Here is an 18,684-nt window from a genome sequence, read left to right as displayed (position 1 = left end):
GGTCATTTTACCCAGGCAGAATGCAGGTCACCTGGATTAGGGTAATCTTTAGGTCAACTTGGTTTGGTTTTCTAGGCATGGTTTCTTCACCAAAGTTGTGGCATTATGTGTCTAGTTTCATGTCCAATTGGCCTTGCATTAATTAAACCTCTACAACTCCAGTTATTGCTGCCCAAACCTGCTGGACTCATGCCCAATCCTGCTGGTCACCAAGGGCAGCCACACTAACTTCTATTCCTACTAAACAAACCACTTCATTTCTTATTCACACATAGACCAATGGTCAGTAATTGACCATTAAAACTCTCTTTCACTAAATACATGAACAAAGTCTCAATTTGGGTCCAAAACCCTAGCTCAACTATCTCAAACCATGCATTTTAACTTGCATTTCATTACTCCACTTAAGAGACTAATACTAAGGGCATCCATACTACCATTTTAGTTCCATAAAATCATTGAGACCTTACCACATCCAAGGCTACCGAAAATATGGGATGGGCATACACATGATATTTATTAAATATCTTTGTAAATTTACACTCATTCATACTCCTTCAACATGAATTGAAAGAGAAAAGCAAGTTAAGTCACTAACCTTTAATGGAGCTAATCTCCAACTTGTAAGAACTCTTCTTTAACACTTCTTTTTGCTTCCAAAAGCTTCACTATGAGGAAAGAACAAGATTTTGTGTTGACAACTTAGGGTTTAGTGGGTGAAAAACCAAGAAAATCAAGCTTTGTAAAGGTTGGCTATGGAGGAACAAAGGGGGCGGCTTGTGTGGGAGGAAGAAGGCTAATGGTTATTCCAGATTTTTGACTTCTTTATCTGCCCCTGTTTTTGTATTATAATTGTATTTCTTTAATATGATTGGCCATAGATTTTAATGATCTCATGCTTACTTAAGGATTAGGTAATAAATCCAATTTATTTTCATTTTCTTTTCTTTCCTTTCCTATTCATTTTTAAATAATTTTTCATCAATATTTGTTCATATTTTATGTCATATAATTCACTTGCATAAATGGACAAGTTGGTCAAAAATCATCTCTGAAGACGAAATGACCAAAATGCCCTCCGTTTGGCTTAATGGGCCAAAATTGTGTGTATCGATTGATTAAATTTTCCTGGTGTTTTCTTAACATTCTATTATCATGGGAACCCCAATAATCCTTCCCTGAGGTCTCAAAAATTATTTCATGAAGTTTTCCCCAGGTCTAGGGTTGCTAACGGCCTTCACCGTCACTTCCCTTTCGGGTTACTAATCCCTGGGGTTTCGGCTCGTTTAACCTTAGTGTATTTCATTCCTATAAATTTTTCTAGATTTTTATGAGCATTATTTAGTTTCTTTATAACTCCCCACTTTAGTCTAATTATAATTTCAAACATTCTAGCTGCCCGGACTGACATTGGTCACCAGAACAGTAGACTGTACGGACTAGCTAAAGTGAGGATGTTACACTTTTGATCACTTTTGTGTTTTTTTTATGAGAATTAATTGAATGGGGTCAAAGTCCATAAATGGAATCAAAATCAAAATTACAAAAGAGATGGAATAGAAAGTGATGAGGCCAGAATTTTAGTTTAGGGGGGCCCAATTAAAATACATAATTTGTTAATAAATTACTTACTTAGGTGTTGATTGAAGGGATTCAATAACTAATGATGATAACCATTATATAACTATAAACTCGCTTAAAATTTTTAAAACCTTAAAGGTCCCATACTCATCAAAATTTAATATAAGAATAGAAAAAAAAATTTTGAAAAATTACCATTAAATTCTTAAAAATTTTCAAAATTTCAGGAGGGCCCAATGCCCCCCTTAGCCCACCCCTGGCTTTGTCCCTGAGAGTAGAAGCGGAATTTTTTTATTAGTGAATCAAAAGGAAATTTAAACTTCAAGACTCCTTTGCATGAGATGTAGTGGGCCAATGCTTTTTTTTTTTTGTTAGTACAGAGGGGAGCCTAAGCTCAAAGACACAAACTAACAAGCACATGGGTATGAAACCCCACTAAGATCATAGAGGAGCCTCAGAAGTAACTCAACTGGAGGAGCTAATAAAACATGCAAACCCAACGGGAATGAAAAAGCCAAAGAAGTAAGATAATCCACACAAAAATTTGATTCCCAATAAGTATGGGCCAAGGCTCTTGCAATAGTTATAGAATGTGTTTTCTTTTTTTTCTTTTTTTTTTTAAGGGCCATTTTATCTTTTATTTTTATTAATTTTTTTCTTCTCCCTCCTTATTTAGCTAGATTTTTATTATTTTTATATTTTAATTACAACTATGCATAAATTTGACTTAGTTAATTGATTTTGAACTTAAGAATAACTTAGTAACATTAAAATTAATTGATGCATATGTGATAGAAACCTTAGGTTATATTAACTTAGAGATTATGCATGTAAATAAATTTGCATCAAATTAACTTAGTTAAATACGCATATAGGGTAGCATGGTTAGTAATAGACCTGAGTACATAATCTAAAAAATATTGATATGCGTAGGACCCTCCTCTTCCTTTAATGCATGTACTTTAGATTGAAATACTTAGGACTTTTTATTCTGTATACTATTGTGTGACATAAAAAATGGCTTACCATATAATTAATTTAGTTAAATATATATGTAAGGAAAAATGATAAATAGCGTAACTCTTCTAACTTAAAAATATCATATGATAGGACTTTCTATGCCCTTGAATCTATTTGTTTTCTTGAATTGGTTGAATTTTAAATGTGTGTGTAACCTTAGTTTGTATAAATATATGATTGAGAAATTAATAGAAATTAATCATTATTCTAAAATAAGTCCAAGTGAAGAGAGTGTCTAATATTTTTTTTTCTCTTACCTACTATTCCAAAACTAAGTTATTGAACTTATATTTAAATAAGGGTAATGGACTTCAGATATGTTATCACTCACATCTTTTCTTATAAATTTATATTGATTATTATTTAGATAATGATTTTTTTTATTTATTTTTGTGACTTTGATATCTAAGTATCGTGATAATATTACGTGAAGATGATGTTAAACTAAATCCGATGATCCACAATAGGGGAATTGTGTCCAATTCAAAATTCGTGGTTTAGTGCAATATTTTCCACGCGAGGCGGAAAAAGAGAGGAAGTAACGCTCCCGCCGACCAAGAAAAACACAAATCTAGTTCGTGAATTCATTGCCTTTGACGAAGAGAAAAGGAATCGTATTCCCATTTCAATATGTAACGTGTCACTATCCCGTCAAAAAGAAACATAAAGAAGTTGGAAACTTTCAAACCCTTTATGATTTTGACTTGTCTCATTTCCAACTTTAGGAATCTTCGTGACCAACCGCACCATGAGCCAATCTCATCCTCCATGGATTTATTTCAGTGCATCTGGTTTACGTTTTCTCTCATATTTAAATGATTTTTTTCTTTTATATACAAAATATATTTAATTGATAAACTTTAATTGTAATCTTTTTTTTTAATTATAAAGTTAAATTTAAATCTTAATTAAAATTAATAGATAAAAAATAATTAATAATTTCACTTCTCAAAAAAGTTGATCCATCATCAAACTTCAAAGTATGTCAAATTACTGAAAAATAATTTAAAGAACAATTTTTTAATGGATAAAGTTATTTTTTTTTTAAGAACAAATTCATATTAGAATTTTAAAATGCATTTATGCTTTTATCATGTAAATTATTAATTGCAATTCTTTATTTTTAGTCATAATTATATATTACAATGAATAAAATAATAATAAATTTATATTTTTCTATAAAGTTTTACGTTTTCATTAAATTTTTATATTTTGTATAATTTTATATTTTCTTGCATAAAATGTTACGATGTAAGATTTTAATCTTTAAGTTCAATTTTTTACCCATATACCTCAGGACAAATCAAATAATTTCGAAGTAATAAAAGTTAAAGTGTATATTACAAATATTAACAAATCTTAGGGAAGTTTTGGTAATTTAGCATTAACTATATTTTTTTAACGTGTGATACATTTTGTTTATATTTATTACTCGTGATTAATTTGTTTTTCTTATAATTTTTAATTAATTTTTCATATTATGAATGACCATGATTACATTATACTACTAATTAAAGTTAATTTATATTTTTAAACTTTTTATATTTTCAATTTTTTTTGTTATTTTAAATCATCCTATTTGAATATATTATTTATATAGTTTGGAATTTTAAAATTAAATTTAATCATGCATTTTTAATTAATTTTCAATAATTATATAATTAATACTATTAAATAGTCTATTTTATTTTCTTTTCTGTATCTTCCCCTCGCTTTTGCACGTTACTGTACTCATTATATATGCTCGTAATTTAATATTTTATGTATAATGTTTTGTTAATTTTTTTATATATATAATTAATATTATTATAGTATTATAAATATTATATTTAATTTCTCAAATTAAAATATAAATTTTAATATTATTTTAATAATTATACAAATAAAATATTTATTAATTTAAGAACTATTATAATTTTTATTGAATTATATTTTTAAGAAAGTTATGTATTACATATAATAATAACTTAATTATAAACTTAACTATAATATAATAAAAAATAATATAATAATAAATTTTAAAAATATAAATAAGTGAAAATATTTAAAAAATAAAATAAATTAATAATAACTTTATAAGTTGCCACTAAAAATTATTAGCAATGAATTTATATGAATAAATATATCTTCATATTATTGAAATTATTAGAGACGACTCTAATTTTATTTATTTATATTGACATTTTAAATTAATAAAAACAACCACAAATAAGTAATCCATTTTAAATTTTTAGTCTCAAAGTGTTATGTAAATTTATCCTTTTTTACTATCAATGTTACTTTGTTTTTAAAATACTAAATGCCATATTTTTAATTTATTATAATGTTTTAAGATACTAATGCTGCCTCTTCAAGGACATAACTTTTTTCTGTATTGGATTAGGATAGAAGGTAAGCAAATAAAGTTATTGGTATTTTGGCTAGAGTGTCTCATTTATATGCTCGTTCTTCAACTTGAGGGGGACCCTCCCAAATAATTGTGTTCTTCTTATTGCTGCTCAAGTTTTAAGCTAACAAAACTTGTTTTTTTCCTTCTAAAAAACTTAAGATCTATAGAAATTCTAAATAAAATTTGAAATAAAATTTAAATATTATAATTATAAATTATAAATGATGATATTAGTATAGACTCTAATAAGCAAATTAATAAACCTTCCCTTAGCAAAGATATATTTTTACATATATTGAAAAAAATATTAATTTTTATTATTAACTAAATAAGAAGGAGATTTTTTTTTATAGCTATGTATATGATTTTCTCAATAGTTTTTTTTGTTAACTATAAAAACTTTAATTAGTTAAAATATCAATGTCTATCTATAAAATTGTTATGGAAGCTTTTTCTTCAAGGAAATTTTCCTATTTAATAAATTGTATTTTTTTATCTTTTTCATTAATTTTTTATTTTAAATAATTATTTTTTATAAAATTTTATATTTAATTAAATTTAAAAAAAATAAGAATAGAAATTTTAAATTTATATAAATGTTAAAATTAATTTAAATAATAATTATAATGAATATGAAAAACAAAATCAATATTCCACTCCTTATATATAATATTAGACGCAGAGTTTTACGCTTGATACTGTGTCTCGTTTTGATATGGTCACCTTATGCCTTAACCAGCAGAATTTAGCGAAGCCCCAAACTACAACGGAAACAGAGGACATGAGGGGGTGGTAAAACCAGCACCATTGCCACCACTCCACCGCTCCACAGCCACAGCCATCGCCACCGCTAACTCTACCAAACCCTCACTCCTCCATCAAAATCCCTAATTCCGATGGTGTCAGTGAACAAGCTGTCTCTTTCGCAAACATCATCTTCGCTTCCAATGCCGTCGTTTTTCTCATCTTCACATTCTTCATCACTTTTTTCCTCTAGAATGTCTATGGCTTCCAATGATTCTCGCCCTAAAATTTTCTCCCAAAACAGCGTTGTAAGCTTATCATGGTTTCTCATAAGCACACACTTATATAATATGTACATATGCTCTGTTTGGTTTGATGTTTAGCTTGAGGTTGGTGTTTGTTTATTTATTTATTTATTCTTTATAACTTTAGATATTTTATTTTAAAATTAATTTTCAGATTATTTCTGATATGTTTAGAAATTTTTTCAAGTTCTTTGAAATATAGAGATTGGGAGGTGAATTTTGTAGAGGTAATAGCTATATTTTATTTATTTATTTATGTTTGTCAGAGATGTGATATGGCTGAACCTGTAAATGTTGGGAATGGAAAGCCCAGTATTCCAATCCTTAATGAACGGACTCTACCCAAGTTCCTGGAATCTGCACGCATTGAGAAAAAAATTAACAAAAATAGTAGCAGGCTGAAATTGTTTTCTGGGTCAGCAAATCCTGCTCTTTCTCAGGTAACCATACAGACAAAAATACAGGCAAAAATTTGTTCTTTGTGATTTCTGTGAACTCTCTATGATTATTATGAGTTGCTTTGTTGCTATGGGATGATTTTGATGCTTCATAAACTGTTTTCAGTAAGAGAATGTGGAAAACCTTCCAAAAAGCGCAATTGATATGCAAAATCCATTCTTTACTCTCAAAAAATATATCAAGAGAATATTGTGTAATATGTTTAGATCTTTTTCCTTTTCATGTTTTTTGGATAACTACTTAGAAGATATTTCACAAGTCTTACGGTTTTCTTTGTTATTTACTTGTTAATGCTATGCTATTCATCCCCAGGATATTGCTTGGTATATGGGCCTGGAACTGGGAAAGATCAACATAAAACGGTTTGCTGATGGTGAAATTTATGTTCAATTGCAAGAGAGTGTTAGAGGATGTGATGTATATCTATTACAGCCCACCTGCCCTCCAGCAAATGAGAATCTCATGGAGCTTTTGATCATGATAGATGCTTGTAGGAGAGCTTCAGCCAAGAACATCACTGCTGTGATTCCCTATTTTGGATATGCTAGAGCTGATAGAAAGGCAAGTTTTATGGCTTGAGATATTTCAAGATCATAATTTGCAAACATATATATGGAAAATTAGCATATGTTTGGTCATGGAAACCAACTTCTTGTTGGGTTTCTGTGTTTAAGATTATTAATTGGCATGATAAGCAGCTACTTAAATATATTTTTCTTTCTTTCTTTTCTGGAAAAAGAGAATAGGTTCCAAGGTATCTGGATATGGAAGGAAATCATTAGTTTTGGGAGGGTTTAACTCCGTTTTCATCTTTATGCTTTACTCATTAGAGTTTTGATGAAGTTGATTATATACAACCTTTTGTATGATAAGGAGTGTATTTTTTTTTAGTGCATTTTAAGGAATGACCTCCCTAAATATACACAGATTGGATCGTGATTTTTTTTTTTTGAGATACTAAAAACATTATGTACTCTTTGTCAGTAGACTTTCTTATAATTGCAGAGTCAAGGTCGTGAATCAATTGCAGCCAAACTTGTTGCAAACCTTATCACCAAAGCAGGAGCAAATCGCGTTCTTGCTTGTGATATTCATTCTGGGCAGTCTATGGGTTATTTTGATATCCCTGTTGACCATTTGTACTGTCAGGTATTTTTTTTTCTTTTGACTCTCATACATGTTGCATTCACTAACACATTTCTGTTACTTTTTTTGGTGCTTTAGCCTGTGATTCTTGATTATCTTGCAAGCAAGACAGTTTGTTCCAATGATTTGGTGGTGGTTTCTCCTGATGTTGGTGGAGTTGCAAGAGCTCGTGCTTTTGCAAAAAAGTTGTCTGATGCCCCTTTAGCTATTGTGGACAAAAGGCGTCAGGGACACAATGTTGCTGAGGTAACTGCTGTACAAAATCCATTCTGGCACTATCTATATAATAATTTTACACTATATTACTACATCAGAAGTTGAACAAGTCTCTTGTGAATTTTGCACCTTATCCTTCATAAATGTTGAGGGTAGCCATTGTGTAATAGTAAAGTTATTCCATTTGTGACCTAGATGTCATGGGTTCACGCCATGAAAACAACCTTTCTGCCAAATAGGGGTAAAGCTATGTACATCACCCACCCCAAAGTTCACAAGTGGGATGTTTCGTGCATTGGATCACTCATTTTTATTTTTTTTATCCCTTGTCTATGTCCTTTGAATCTTAATCTTTATCTTTCTTTGATTTGTCCTATCTCATGGTCACTTATGTCCCTTACAGACTCTTTCATTCTCCAAAAGTTCACCTATTACAAAGAATGTTTCTTCTTGTTAGAGATGAGTTTATGTTTTGAGAATTTGGAGAAATCATTTTCAAATGGACAATAGGACAATCGGTTTATTGCCATCATCAAGGGCACTTTGTGCATTATGGATTTTTTGCCCATTAATGCATAAAATTTTGGATTTTACGGCTGCTTATATTAAGGAGAATGGACATGTGAAGTATCTTGTCTGGAATTATGGCATAGCACACATTTTCCACAGTCATGTTAGTTCAGTTGGAACTTATAGTTTTAAGGGCTTCTATCTAACTATGATGAACAATTTCCTACAAAGGGTAGTAGGGAATGATAATGTTCTAATGATTAAGTTGGGAAAGGAGACACAAAAAGAATTTTCTAGGGTCAATTACAAGTGTTACATAATGTGAAAAATGTGTTGGTAGAAGCCAATCGTAAGGTTAGAATTCTAGAAGTAATGGAACTAGTAATCAAGATAGGACTAAGAAATAAAAAGAAGGTTAAAGTTGATGATGGGATGGACATCCTTGAAGGAAAAGGTATAAGGGTGTGAGAGAACAAAGGTTAAAAAATAAGTTCAGTAGGTTGAAAAGATGTTAACAATAGCAAAACAAGAAAATGAAGTGGATAAGATTCAAAATACAGGAGAAAAGAATAGGTATGCTAGGGACACACTAAGGCATGTTTAAAACAAGTTATGGTGAGATGATAGATTCAAGGAGTAGTAGAATCACGATTTAAGTATTAATGTATCAAGAAGTACGTCACATAATAAGAAGTTTTAGGAAGAAGTCAAGATATTTCCATTTCAGAGAAGGAGTGGGAAATGATAAAGTCGCATAAACTGGGTTGTCAGGGAATACAAACACTTTTGTCATATAAGAGAAGAGACCCAATTGACTGTCCAATGTTGATAGATGGTGTAGGGTACCCTTGGCACTTGGATGGAGTTTTATAGGACTAGATGCATTTTACACTTTGATGCAAATTAGTTAAGCTAGTTAGAAGCAAATTGCACGCCACACACACACAAAGAACCCAATTCGGGCAACTTGAATTGTAGAAAGAGATGATTATCCTTAATTTCAATTAATCTGTACATGGGTATATATATACAATTGATTCCTATAATTGTGTTCTACTAATTAGGAAGAAATCCTAAATAAGAAATTTTAAATAGGAATACAGAATACAGAATATACAGAGAAATAATATAGTGATTGACTTTCCATAACACTTCCCCTCAAGTTGGAGCATAGATGTTAATCATGCTCAACTTGTTACAAATGTAGTCAATCCTAGCTCCATTCAGACCTTTTGTGAAAATATCTCCTAACTGCTCTTTAGTTTTGATGTATCCTGTTGAGATGATCTGTTGTTGAATCTTTTCACGAACAAAGTGACAATCAATCTCACTATGTTTGGTCCGCTCATGAAACACCGGATTAGAAGCAATATGGAGAGCAGCTTGATTATCACATCACAATTTCGCAGGCAGGGAGGTCTTAAAACTTGTCTCATCTAGTAATTGAAGTATCCATATTACCTCACATACTGATTGTGCCATGGCTTTGTATTCGGATTCAGCACTAGATTGAGAAACTACACTCTGCTTCTTGCTTCTCCAAGACACCAAATTTCCTCCAACAAAAACGCAATATCCAGTAGTTGACCTCTTGTCAACCTTAGATCCAGCCCAGTCAGCATCTGAAAAGCATTCAACATTCAAATGCCCATGATTACCCTATAACAAACCTCTTCCTGGAGCGCCCTTCAAATAATACAAGATTTGTCTCAAGGCTTCCCAATGAGCAACAGTTGGGGAAGACATAAACTGACTTACCACACTAACGGCATAAGCAATGTCAAGACGAGTGATTGTAAGGTAGTTCAATTTTCTTACCAATCTCCTGTATCTCTCTGGTTCTTCAAAAACTCACTATCCCCTGCTAACAGTTGTAAATTTGGAGTCATTGGTGCACTACAAGGCTTAGCACCTAATTTTCCTGTCTCTGTCAATAAATCGAGGACATATTTTCTTTGAGACAAGAAAATACACTTCTTACTTCTCATAACTTCAATACCCAAGAAATACTTTAACAATCCCAAGTCTTTGATCTGAAACTGGGTTTGGCGGAAGGTTATAAGAGATGAAATATCTGCAGAGTCACTCCCAGTGATGACAATGTCATCCACATAGACTACCAGGAGAATTAGACCAGCCTCAGATTGCCTATAAAATACTGAGTGATTACACTTACTCTTTTGCATACCAAATTCCTGTACTGCTTCACTGAATCTCCCAAACCAGGCCCTAGGACTTTGTTTCAAGCCGTAAAGAGACTTCTGAAGCCTACAAACTTTACCCAACTCCCCCTGAGCAATAAACCCAAATGGTTGCTCCATATATACCTCTTCCTGAAGATCACCGTGAAGGAAAGCATTCTTGATATCCAATTGGTGCAGGGGCCAATCATATATAGCTGCTAAAGAGATAAACAAGCGAACAGAAGTAAGTTTAGCTACAGGAGAAAAAGTGTCAGAGTAATCAACCCTATATGTCTGAGCATATCCTTTTGCTACAAGGCGTGCTTTTAACCTAGCCACATAACTATTAGGATTTACCTTTACTGTAAATATCCATTTGCAACCAATAGCTTTCTTACCAGTGGGCAGAGGCAACAGTTCCCATGTACCATTAGCATCTAAAGCCTCTATTTCCTCTTTCATAGCAGCACACCAGCTAGGATGAGACAGTGCCTCACCAACAATATTAGGGATAGGAACAGAGTCTAAAGAAGTAACAAAACACCGAGAACAAGAAGACAATTGATTATAAGAAACAAAAGAAGAGATAGAGTAAGTACATGAACGTATACCTTTACGAAGAGCAATGGGTAAGTCTAGATCAGAATCATGATTATTATGAGGTATAGGATCTCCCAACGAAGTAGCTGGTGGAGGATCTGAGTCAGGAATCTCCAATTTCCTGGAATAAACATGAACAACGGGAGGTCGAGTAGGTCTAGAGACAGAAGGAACAGGCTGTGGGAGAGGACTAGACATTGGTTGGACAGTATATATTAAGAGATCATCCTCCTCCCCCTGACTCTCATACATAGATGATTGAGGAAAAAATGGAGTGGACTCAAAAAATGTGACATTTGCAGAAACAAGATAACGATTAAGAGTAGGAGACAAACAGCGGTACCATTTTTACAGCCGAGAGTACCCAAGGAAGACACATTTGAGAGACTTTGGATTCAATTTAGTAACCTGTGGATGAACATCACGCACAAAACATGTACAACAAAAAATACGGGGTTCAACAGGGAACAAATATTTTATAGGAAACAAAGCAGTATAAGGAATATCCCCATTAAGGACAGAAGACGGCATACGATTGATCAAAAAACATACCGTAGAAACTGCATCCGCTCAAAAGTGTTTAGGAACTTTCATCTGAAAAAGAAGAGCACGAGTTATTTCAAGAAGATGCCGATTTTTTCTTTCGGCCATGCAATTTTGGGATGGGATATCCACACAGAAACACTGATGAAGAATGCCATTTTGTGTCATATAAGACTGAAATTGTGCTGAAAAGTATTCTATGGCATTGTCACTTCTTAATATGCGCACAAAAATATTAAATTGAGTTTTGATTTCATTACAAAAGGCACAAAAGATAGAAAATAACTCAGAACGATTCTTCATTAAATAAAATCAGGTAACACGAGAGTAATCATCAACAAAAGTTACAAAATAACGAAATTCAGTTTTAGAAGTAACAGAACAAGGACCCCAAACATCAGAATGAACTAACTCAAAAGGGGATGAAGCCCGTTTATTGACTCTAGACACAGAAGGCAAACGATGATGTTTTGCAAACTGACACGACTCACATTCTAGTACTGATAAAGACTAAAACTGAGGACATAGCTTCTTCATGGTAGACAAAGAAGCATGACCCAATCTACAATGAGCTTCAAGAGGTGTTAAGGTACTTGAGCAAACAAGCAACCGCGGTACATGATTTTCCAGAATGTAGAGACCACCTGACTCACGTCCTCTACCAATAATTTGCTTCGTCGTAAGATCCTGAAACAAACACTGGTCAGGAAAAAAGGAAACAGAACAATTTAAGGTACGAGTAAGTTTACTAACAGAAAGTAGATTAAAAGAGAATTTTGGTAGACACAAAACAGATGACAAAGAAATTGACGAAGTCGGGTTCGCAGTTCCAGAACCTATGACACAAGAAGTAGAACCATCAGCTAAAGTAACAGTAGAGGAGGAAGTGAGATTAGACTGAAAAGCAGATAGAAGACTAGAATTACCTCTCATGTGATCTGTTGCACCAGAATCAATAACTCATTTGGATGAGGAAGACACAAGGCATGTAGTGGATTTACCTGATTTAGCGATCGCAGTGACAGGGGAACTGGTAGGCTTTAGAGATGCCTGATACTGGAAAAACTGTGCAAAATCCTCTTCAGATACCAAAATAGTTTTTTCAGAGGAAGATACTGTAGAATCCTCTACTACCATATTTGCCATCTGTGATCGCTGATTTATCCTCTGAAGTTGCGGACAATTATATTTTGTATGGCCAGGTTCATAGCAATAATAACAAATGACTCATCTTGAGTCCTGATTATAACTAGCCTCTCAATTACGCTGATTACTTCTGTTGCCTGTAATTCTTCCTTTACTTCCTCATCTATTACTTTGTTGTCCATTTGGATTACGGCTAATAAGAGCACTACTGGCAGGCTGTGAAGATTGAGTACTCTCTGTGCGAAGGACCCGTGTGAACGTTTCATGCAAAGAGGAAATCTCAGAACTGGAGAGAATCTGAGATTTAGCAGTCTCATACTCTGAAGGAAGGTCTGCAAGAAAATTCATAACAGCTAGTTGCTCCGGTTGGGCCTGCTGAACTTTCACATCAGGATTAAAAGGCAACAGTACATTAAGTTCCTTATATACCCGTTTAAAATTCATAAAATAAGCCGTGAGAGACTTATCCTCTTTCTCAGCACGGTAGAATGCCTTACAAACATCATAAATACGGAAGATATTCCTTTTATCTAATACAGAAAATCTAAGTAATCCATCAATTGCTTAACAAATTCACAGTGATTAATTAAACTAATTACCTCACTCTGAATCGAGTTCCAAAGCTGCAAAAACAACAGAGCATCCTCCCTTAGCCAAGTTTGTTGTGTATCATCCGTAGGTGGATCTTTAGTAAGGTGATCATCCTTATTAATGCTACGCAAATAGACACTAACAGTCTTACTCCACTCCAGGTAATTCGAATCATTAAGTTTGTGTTCCGTGATCTTAGTCATCACCGGAATCACATTAGAAATAACATTCTTATTGTCTGCCATTTGTTGAGACAAAGAAAACTAACCGAAACGCTAATTCAAAGTGCTTATAGCAGCAAAATAACCCAAAATCACAACTCTCATCTCAACTCAACTCAACTAAGCCTTTCTCCCAAAAATTTGGAGTCGGCTATATGGATTCGCTTTTTCCACTCTGAACGATTTTGGGTTAAATCCTCAGAAATGTGTAATGCTTCTAGGTCATGTTGTACTACTCTCCTCCAAGTCAATTTAGGTCTACCCCTTTTTTTCTTTCTATCCTCTAACCTAATGTGCTCTACTTGTCTAACTGGAGCCTCCGTATGTTTACGCTTCACATGACCAAACCATCTCAATCTTCCTTCTCTGAACTTATCTTCAATTAGCACCACTCCTACCTTTTCTCTAATACTCTCATTACGGACTTTATCTAGTCTAGTATGGCCACTCATCCACCTTAACATTCTCATCTCTGCAACTCTTATCTTAGATGCATACGACTCTTTCAGTGCCCAACACTCACTACCATATAACATAGCCGGTCGTATGGCTGTACGGTAAAATTTTCCTTTCAATTTATTGGGAATCTTACGATCACATAAAACTCCCGTGGCACGTCTCCACTTCAACCATCCGGCTTTAATCTTATGATTAACATCCTTCTCACATCCCCCATCTACTTGAAGGACTGAGCCTAGATATTTAAAGTGATTACTTTGGAACAGTACCACTCCATTCAAACTAACTCCTTCCCTATCACCAGTTTGGCCTTCACTGAACTTGCAATGCATGTATTCTAAAATAACTCAAAATCACAAATCAAGCAAATACCAAAATAGGATCTGAGAGCCAAACCTCAGAAGTCCTTTAATGGTATACTGGATTTGGCAACAGCACACAGTGGTGGAATGAGGGGGTTGAGGCGATGCCGGCGATGTTGATCGGAGTTGAAACGGCCGATTGGCGGCTAAGGTCTCTCTTGAGCTGGGTGGTGAGAACCAATAGTCACCCTAGATAGATGACCTGCTCTGATACCATGTAGAAAGAGATGATTCTCCTTAATTTTAATTAATCTGTACATGGGTATATATATACAATTGATTCCTATAATTGTGTTCTACTAATTAGGAAGAAATCCTAAATAAGAAATTTTAAATAGGAATACAGAATACAGAATATACAGAGAAATAATATAGTGATTGACTTTCCATAACATGAACAAATTAAGATCTTTAGACAATTCCAATACTTATATATGAATTAAAGAAGGTAGAAAGAAGGTTGATAACTAGATGCCACAAAGAATACAAACCCAATAAAGTAGACGCCACAACCTATGGGAAGGTTGATAATTCTTAAAGTTGCCACACTTATGCAAAGTGATAAGAGAAATAACAACGCAAAAACTATAATGTTCTTCAATAACAACTGAAAATATTAAGATAGGAGGCCTTTATATAGGCAGTTACAAAGAAATAAGACCAAACTAGGAAAATAGAAACATTGTCCAAACTAAACTAGTAAAATAAAAACATAGGTTAACTAGAAAATATAAAGCAACTTGGAAAAACCCTCTCTCCACCAATCAACATATGTAGGATGCCACATAGGGTAGTTTGGTGTCTTGAACCCTTCTTCCACTTGCTGTGGGACATCTTGGTTAGATATTTACACTATTTCGGAAACCCTCCCCTTTTTTTGGACAGAATAGACAAATTTCCTCTTTTTTTTTTTTTTTTGATATTTCCAAACTGATAAAAACAATGTTTATAAATTGGATATATAAAAACGCAGAATTAGGTTTCCTTTGACACATGCCTTGAAATTAGGAAGGATAACCCAAGACAGCCAATCACAATGCTCCATCCATACCACGCGCCCCGTAGGATTATCATAGATATTTTGGACTGCTTAACCTCAATTGGATAGGATTTGGATGTGAATGGATGAGTCTTCCATGGTTTATGCCTTAATTTAAGGAAATTTCCAAATTTGAGCCTTATCTTGTGGAGTGGATAAGGATCAGCTTTTTAAGATAGAATTCCCTTATCTAAAGGATTAAAACAACTCCAAACTTTTCTAGGAACCTTCTTACATGCCATTATGGGTTCATTGGGCCTAAGTTTCTTCCTTTTGGCCCACACAACCAAACCAAGACTTGCCCCCCAAATCCGGCCTTCTTTAGGTCTAGTCTTCTTTAATGCAAACAAGCTTAATTCTTCCTCATAAGTCCAGCCCATATTCTTGTATTTCTTGCATATTCCATGTGTCCATATCAAGTGCAAGTTATGCCCTTGGTATCCATGTTAGTAGGTTAGGTATGCCCTATCACGGGGCACGTCATAGATAATCAAACACAGAAGGTACTTGGTTATTGTTTTACGTTCATAATCAGTGATGATTTATTGCCACTATTATAAACAATTGAACAGGTTTACTTGTTCTTTGGTTGAGTAGAGGAAATGAAAGCTTTGTTTTATAATCTTTCTGTCTAATTCTTTTTATTTCCTTAAAAATATCCCTAACGTTGCAGGTGATGAACCTTATTGGTGATGTAAAAGGAAAGGTTGCAGTTATTGTGGATGACATGATTGACACTGCTGGTATGCAATCTATTATCAAACACCTATTATAACCCTCATCCTAGCACATGAAAAAAGAGGTGAAAAGCAGAAGGGAAAAGAAAACTGAAATTCTGTTATTATATCGTCTTCTAAAGTATTTGATGCCTGAAATGTTTTGTTTACTTCTGAATTTTATTTCTTACTGATTCATTTTAAATCATCCAATTTTTTGTCATTCAAACTCAAAAGTCACATATGACATATCGTTGTACTGTTAAGTTTGAAAAATGTTATTTTAACTTGGTTTTTATTTTGGTCCTTAAAATTTCTAATTTCATATGTTGTTAATTTTTAACATTAGTTTTGAAGAGAGCTGATATTTCTATGAATAGCTATGTCGTAACCGCATAATAACCAACTGGGCTCTAGTTACAAAAATGAGGCAATCTAAAAGTAGACCATAGGCATCAAATCTCACCAATGAAAATTCTCCTTGTTTAATTATTTTATTTTTAGATTAAAAAAGGATAAAAACACCTGCACAACAACAGACATTGAAAGGTATTTGTGTCTAATTCAAAGGCTTAAACTTGATCATGTTTTTAACTTTAAAATTTGTATGCATTGTAGGGACAATTGCAAAAGGAGCAGCCCTCTTACATCAAGAAGGAGCCAGGGAAGTCTATGCATGCTGCACTCATGCTGTTTTTAGGTATTCATTTTACAACATTTTATTTTGCTTTTTTGGTTGTCTATATAATCTATTTCAAGTTTTCCCATTTATATTTTTCAGCAACTTGGAGAATATTGAATTTAACACTATTAGAACTCTCACCATTTTATCAGCAAATTTCTTATTTTGTTTTTTAGATCAAAATTTTAGTACATATGGTGGTGCAAACTTTGTTAATCAAATGTTAATGGCAACTGTTGTCTTTCTGTTTTTATTCTCCCCAAAAATATTTTCATTGTAAGTATCAATTTTTAAGAAAGCTTCCATTTTTTTCTTATGTCAATGTTTTTAAAGTTTGCTAGAGTCGCATTGTATTGTTGTGAAAATGAATATTTTAGCGCCTCTGTTCACCAGTACATTGTTAAAAATTTCAAATGTTTGTTTTGGTTTACTTGCCTTGCGTAATTGTATGGCAGTGAATGTACTAATGCAATATGTGATTATAGTATTTGTGAGTGTCTCATTCATATTATTTACCCCTTTTTTTCCCTCTTGGTAGCCCTCCAGCCATTGAGAGGCTGTCAAGTGGCCTATTTCAAGAAGTGATAATTACAAACACAGTTCCAGTGGCTGAGAAGAACTATTTCCCTCAATTGACTGTTCTATCAGTAGCTAATCTATTGGGCGAAACAATTTGGCGTGTTCATGATGATTGCTCTGTGAGTAGCATTTTTCAATGAATAACTTAGGAATGTCCAATGGCGATACCACTCAACTCAACTAAGCCTTAGTTCAAAACTGATCAAAGCTGGTTTCCTCCATTCAACTCTGATTATGTTCAAATTTACTATTAGCCATTACTATCCAATGATGTGGGTCCTTCTAATTTATTCATGGATATCGCTGCAAAGGTGGCTTCAAAACTATACAAGGACAAGAAAATCGTTTATCGGTTTCTAATACATTCCCTTTTAAACATCTTTTCATAAATTGATAATTGTCCAACATATTATTATTATTTCCTGTACGAAGGCTAGATCAGATGATTATTCATCTGCTTCTACATTGTGTCATGAATTGATCCTTAAGTTAGCTTGCTCAACTGCTGATGTTTCAGTACTTTTGATGTGGTAAAATGTCATTTGCTTTCTACATGAACCTCTGAACAATTATGTTTTAATAAGTTATTATTAGTAACGGGAAAGTTTTAGCTGATGATTTTTCCCTTCATGTTTTTATCCAATTGAACAAAGGTAGTAGGGCTGAGTATGGTTTTTTTGGGAGAACTGAACTGAACTGAAGAATCGTAGCGAACCGATAGAAATCATATTAAATTGAAATTATTTTGATACTTTAGTTTGATTTTTATTTTTCATTAAGAATTGAACCAGAACTATATCGAAATCGAATCGAGAACTGAATTTATCTGTGATTTTTTATTTTTTAAAATGTATTATGTATTTTCGATATATATATATATATATATATTTGAGTGTGTGCATGCGCGCGCGTGTGTGATATTTAATACTATATGATTAATATATAATTAAAATATATATTATATGATATATTTATATTATTATATTATATAATATATTTAATTTTAAATTATATATGTAACTTATAGTTAAAGATTATATAATTTAGAAATAATTAAAAGATATATTATATGATATATTATGTATTAATGATTTAATTTAAAACATAAATACTAATTCAAGTATGATTTTTTAAAGAAATAATTATATAAAATTATTTTAAGAATCGTATCGAATTAGAATCGAAACAATGAA

At 32.8% G+C, this 18,684-nt stretch overlaps 1 protein-coding gene across 2 annotated transcripts; it reads left to right on the top strand.

Moving 5' to 3' along the window:
- Positions 1-5,679: 5,679 nt before the first annotated feature.
- LOC110656557 (ribose-phosphate pyrophosphokinase 1, chloroplastic) lies at positions 5,680-18,106 on the top strand. Of its 2 annotated transcripts, none has more exons than XM_021813393.2 (8): positions 5,680-6,042; positions 6,306-6,479; positions 6,811-7,059; positions 7,504-7,647; positions 7,723-7,890; positions 16,188-16,257; positions 16,849-16,930; positions 17,451-18,106. In XM_021813393.2, the coding sequence occupies exons 1-8, from the start codon at positions 5,887-5,889 to the stop codon at positions 17,629-17,631; spliced, it is 1,224 nt and encodes a 407-aa protein (XP_021669085.2). In that variant the 5' UTR covers positions 5,680-5,886; the 3' UTR covers positions 17,632-18,106. The 2 variants fall into 2 exon arrangements, with proteins under 2 accessions (XP_021669085.2, XP_021669086.2); XM_021813394.2 differs by having other exon boundaries at positions 5,899-6,123.
- Positions 18,107-18,684: the final 578 nt, after the last annotated feature.

This window comes from Hevea brasiliensis, chromosome 18, assembly GCF_030052815.1.
Source record: "Hevea brasiliensis isolate MT/VB/25A 57/8 chromosome 18, ASM3005281v1, whole genome shotgun sequence".
Lineage (NCBI taxonomy): Eukaryota > Viridiplantae > Streptophyta > Magnoliopsida > Malpighiales > Euphorbiaceae > Hevea > Hevea brasiliensis.
Note: the sequence above shows the minus strand (reverse complement) of the source record. Positions and strands in the feature narration are given on the sequence as shown.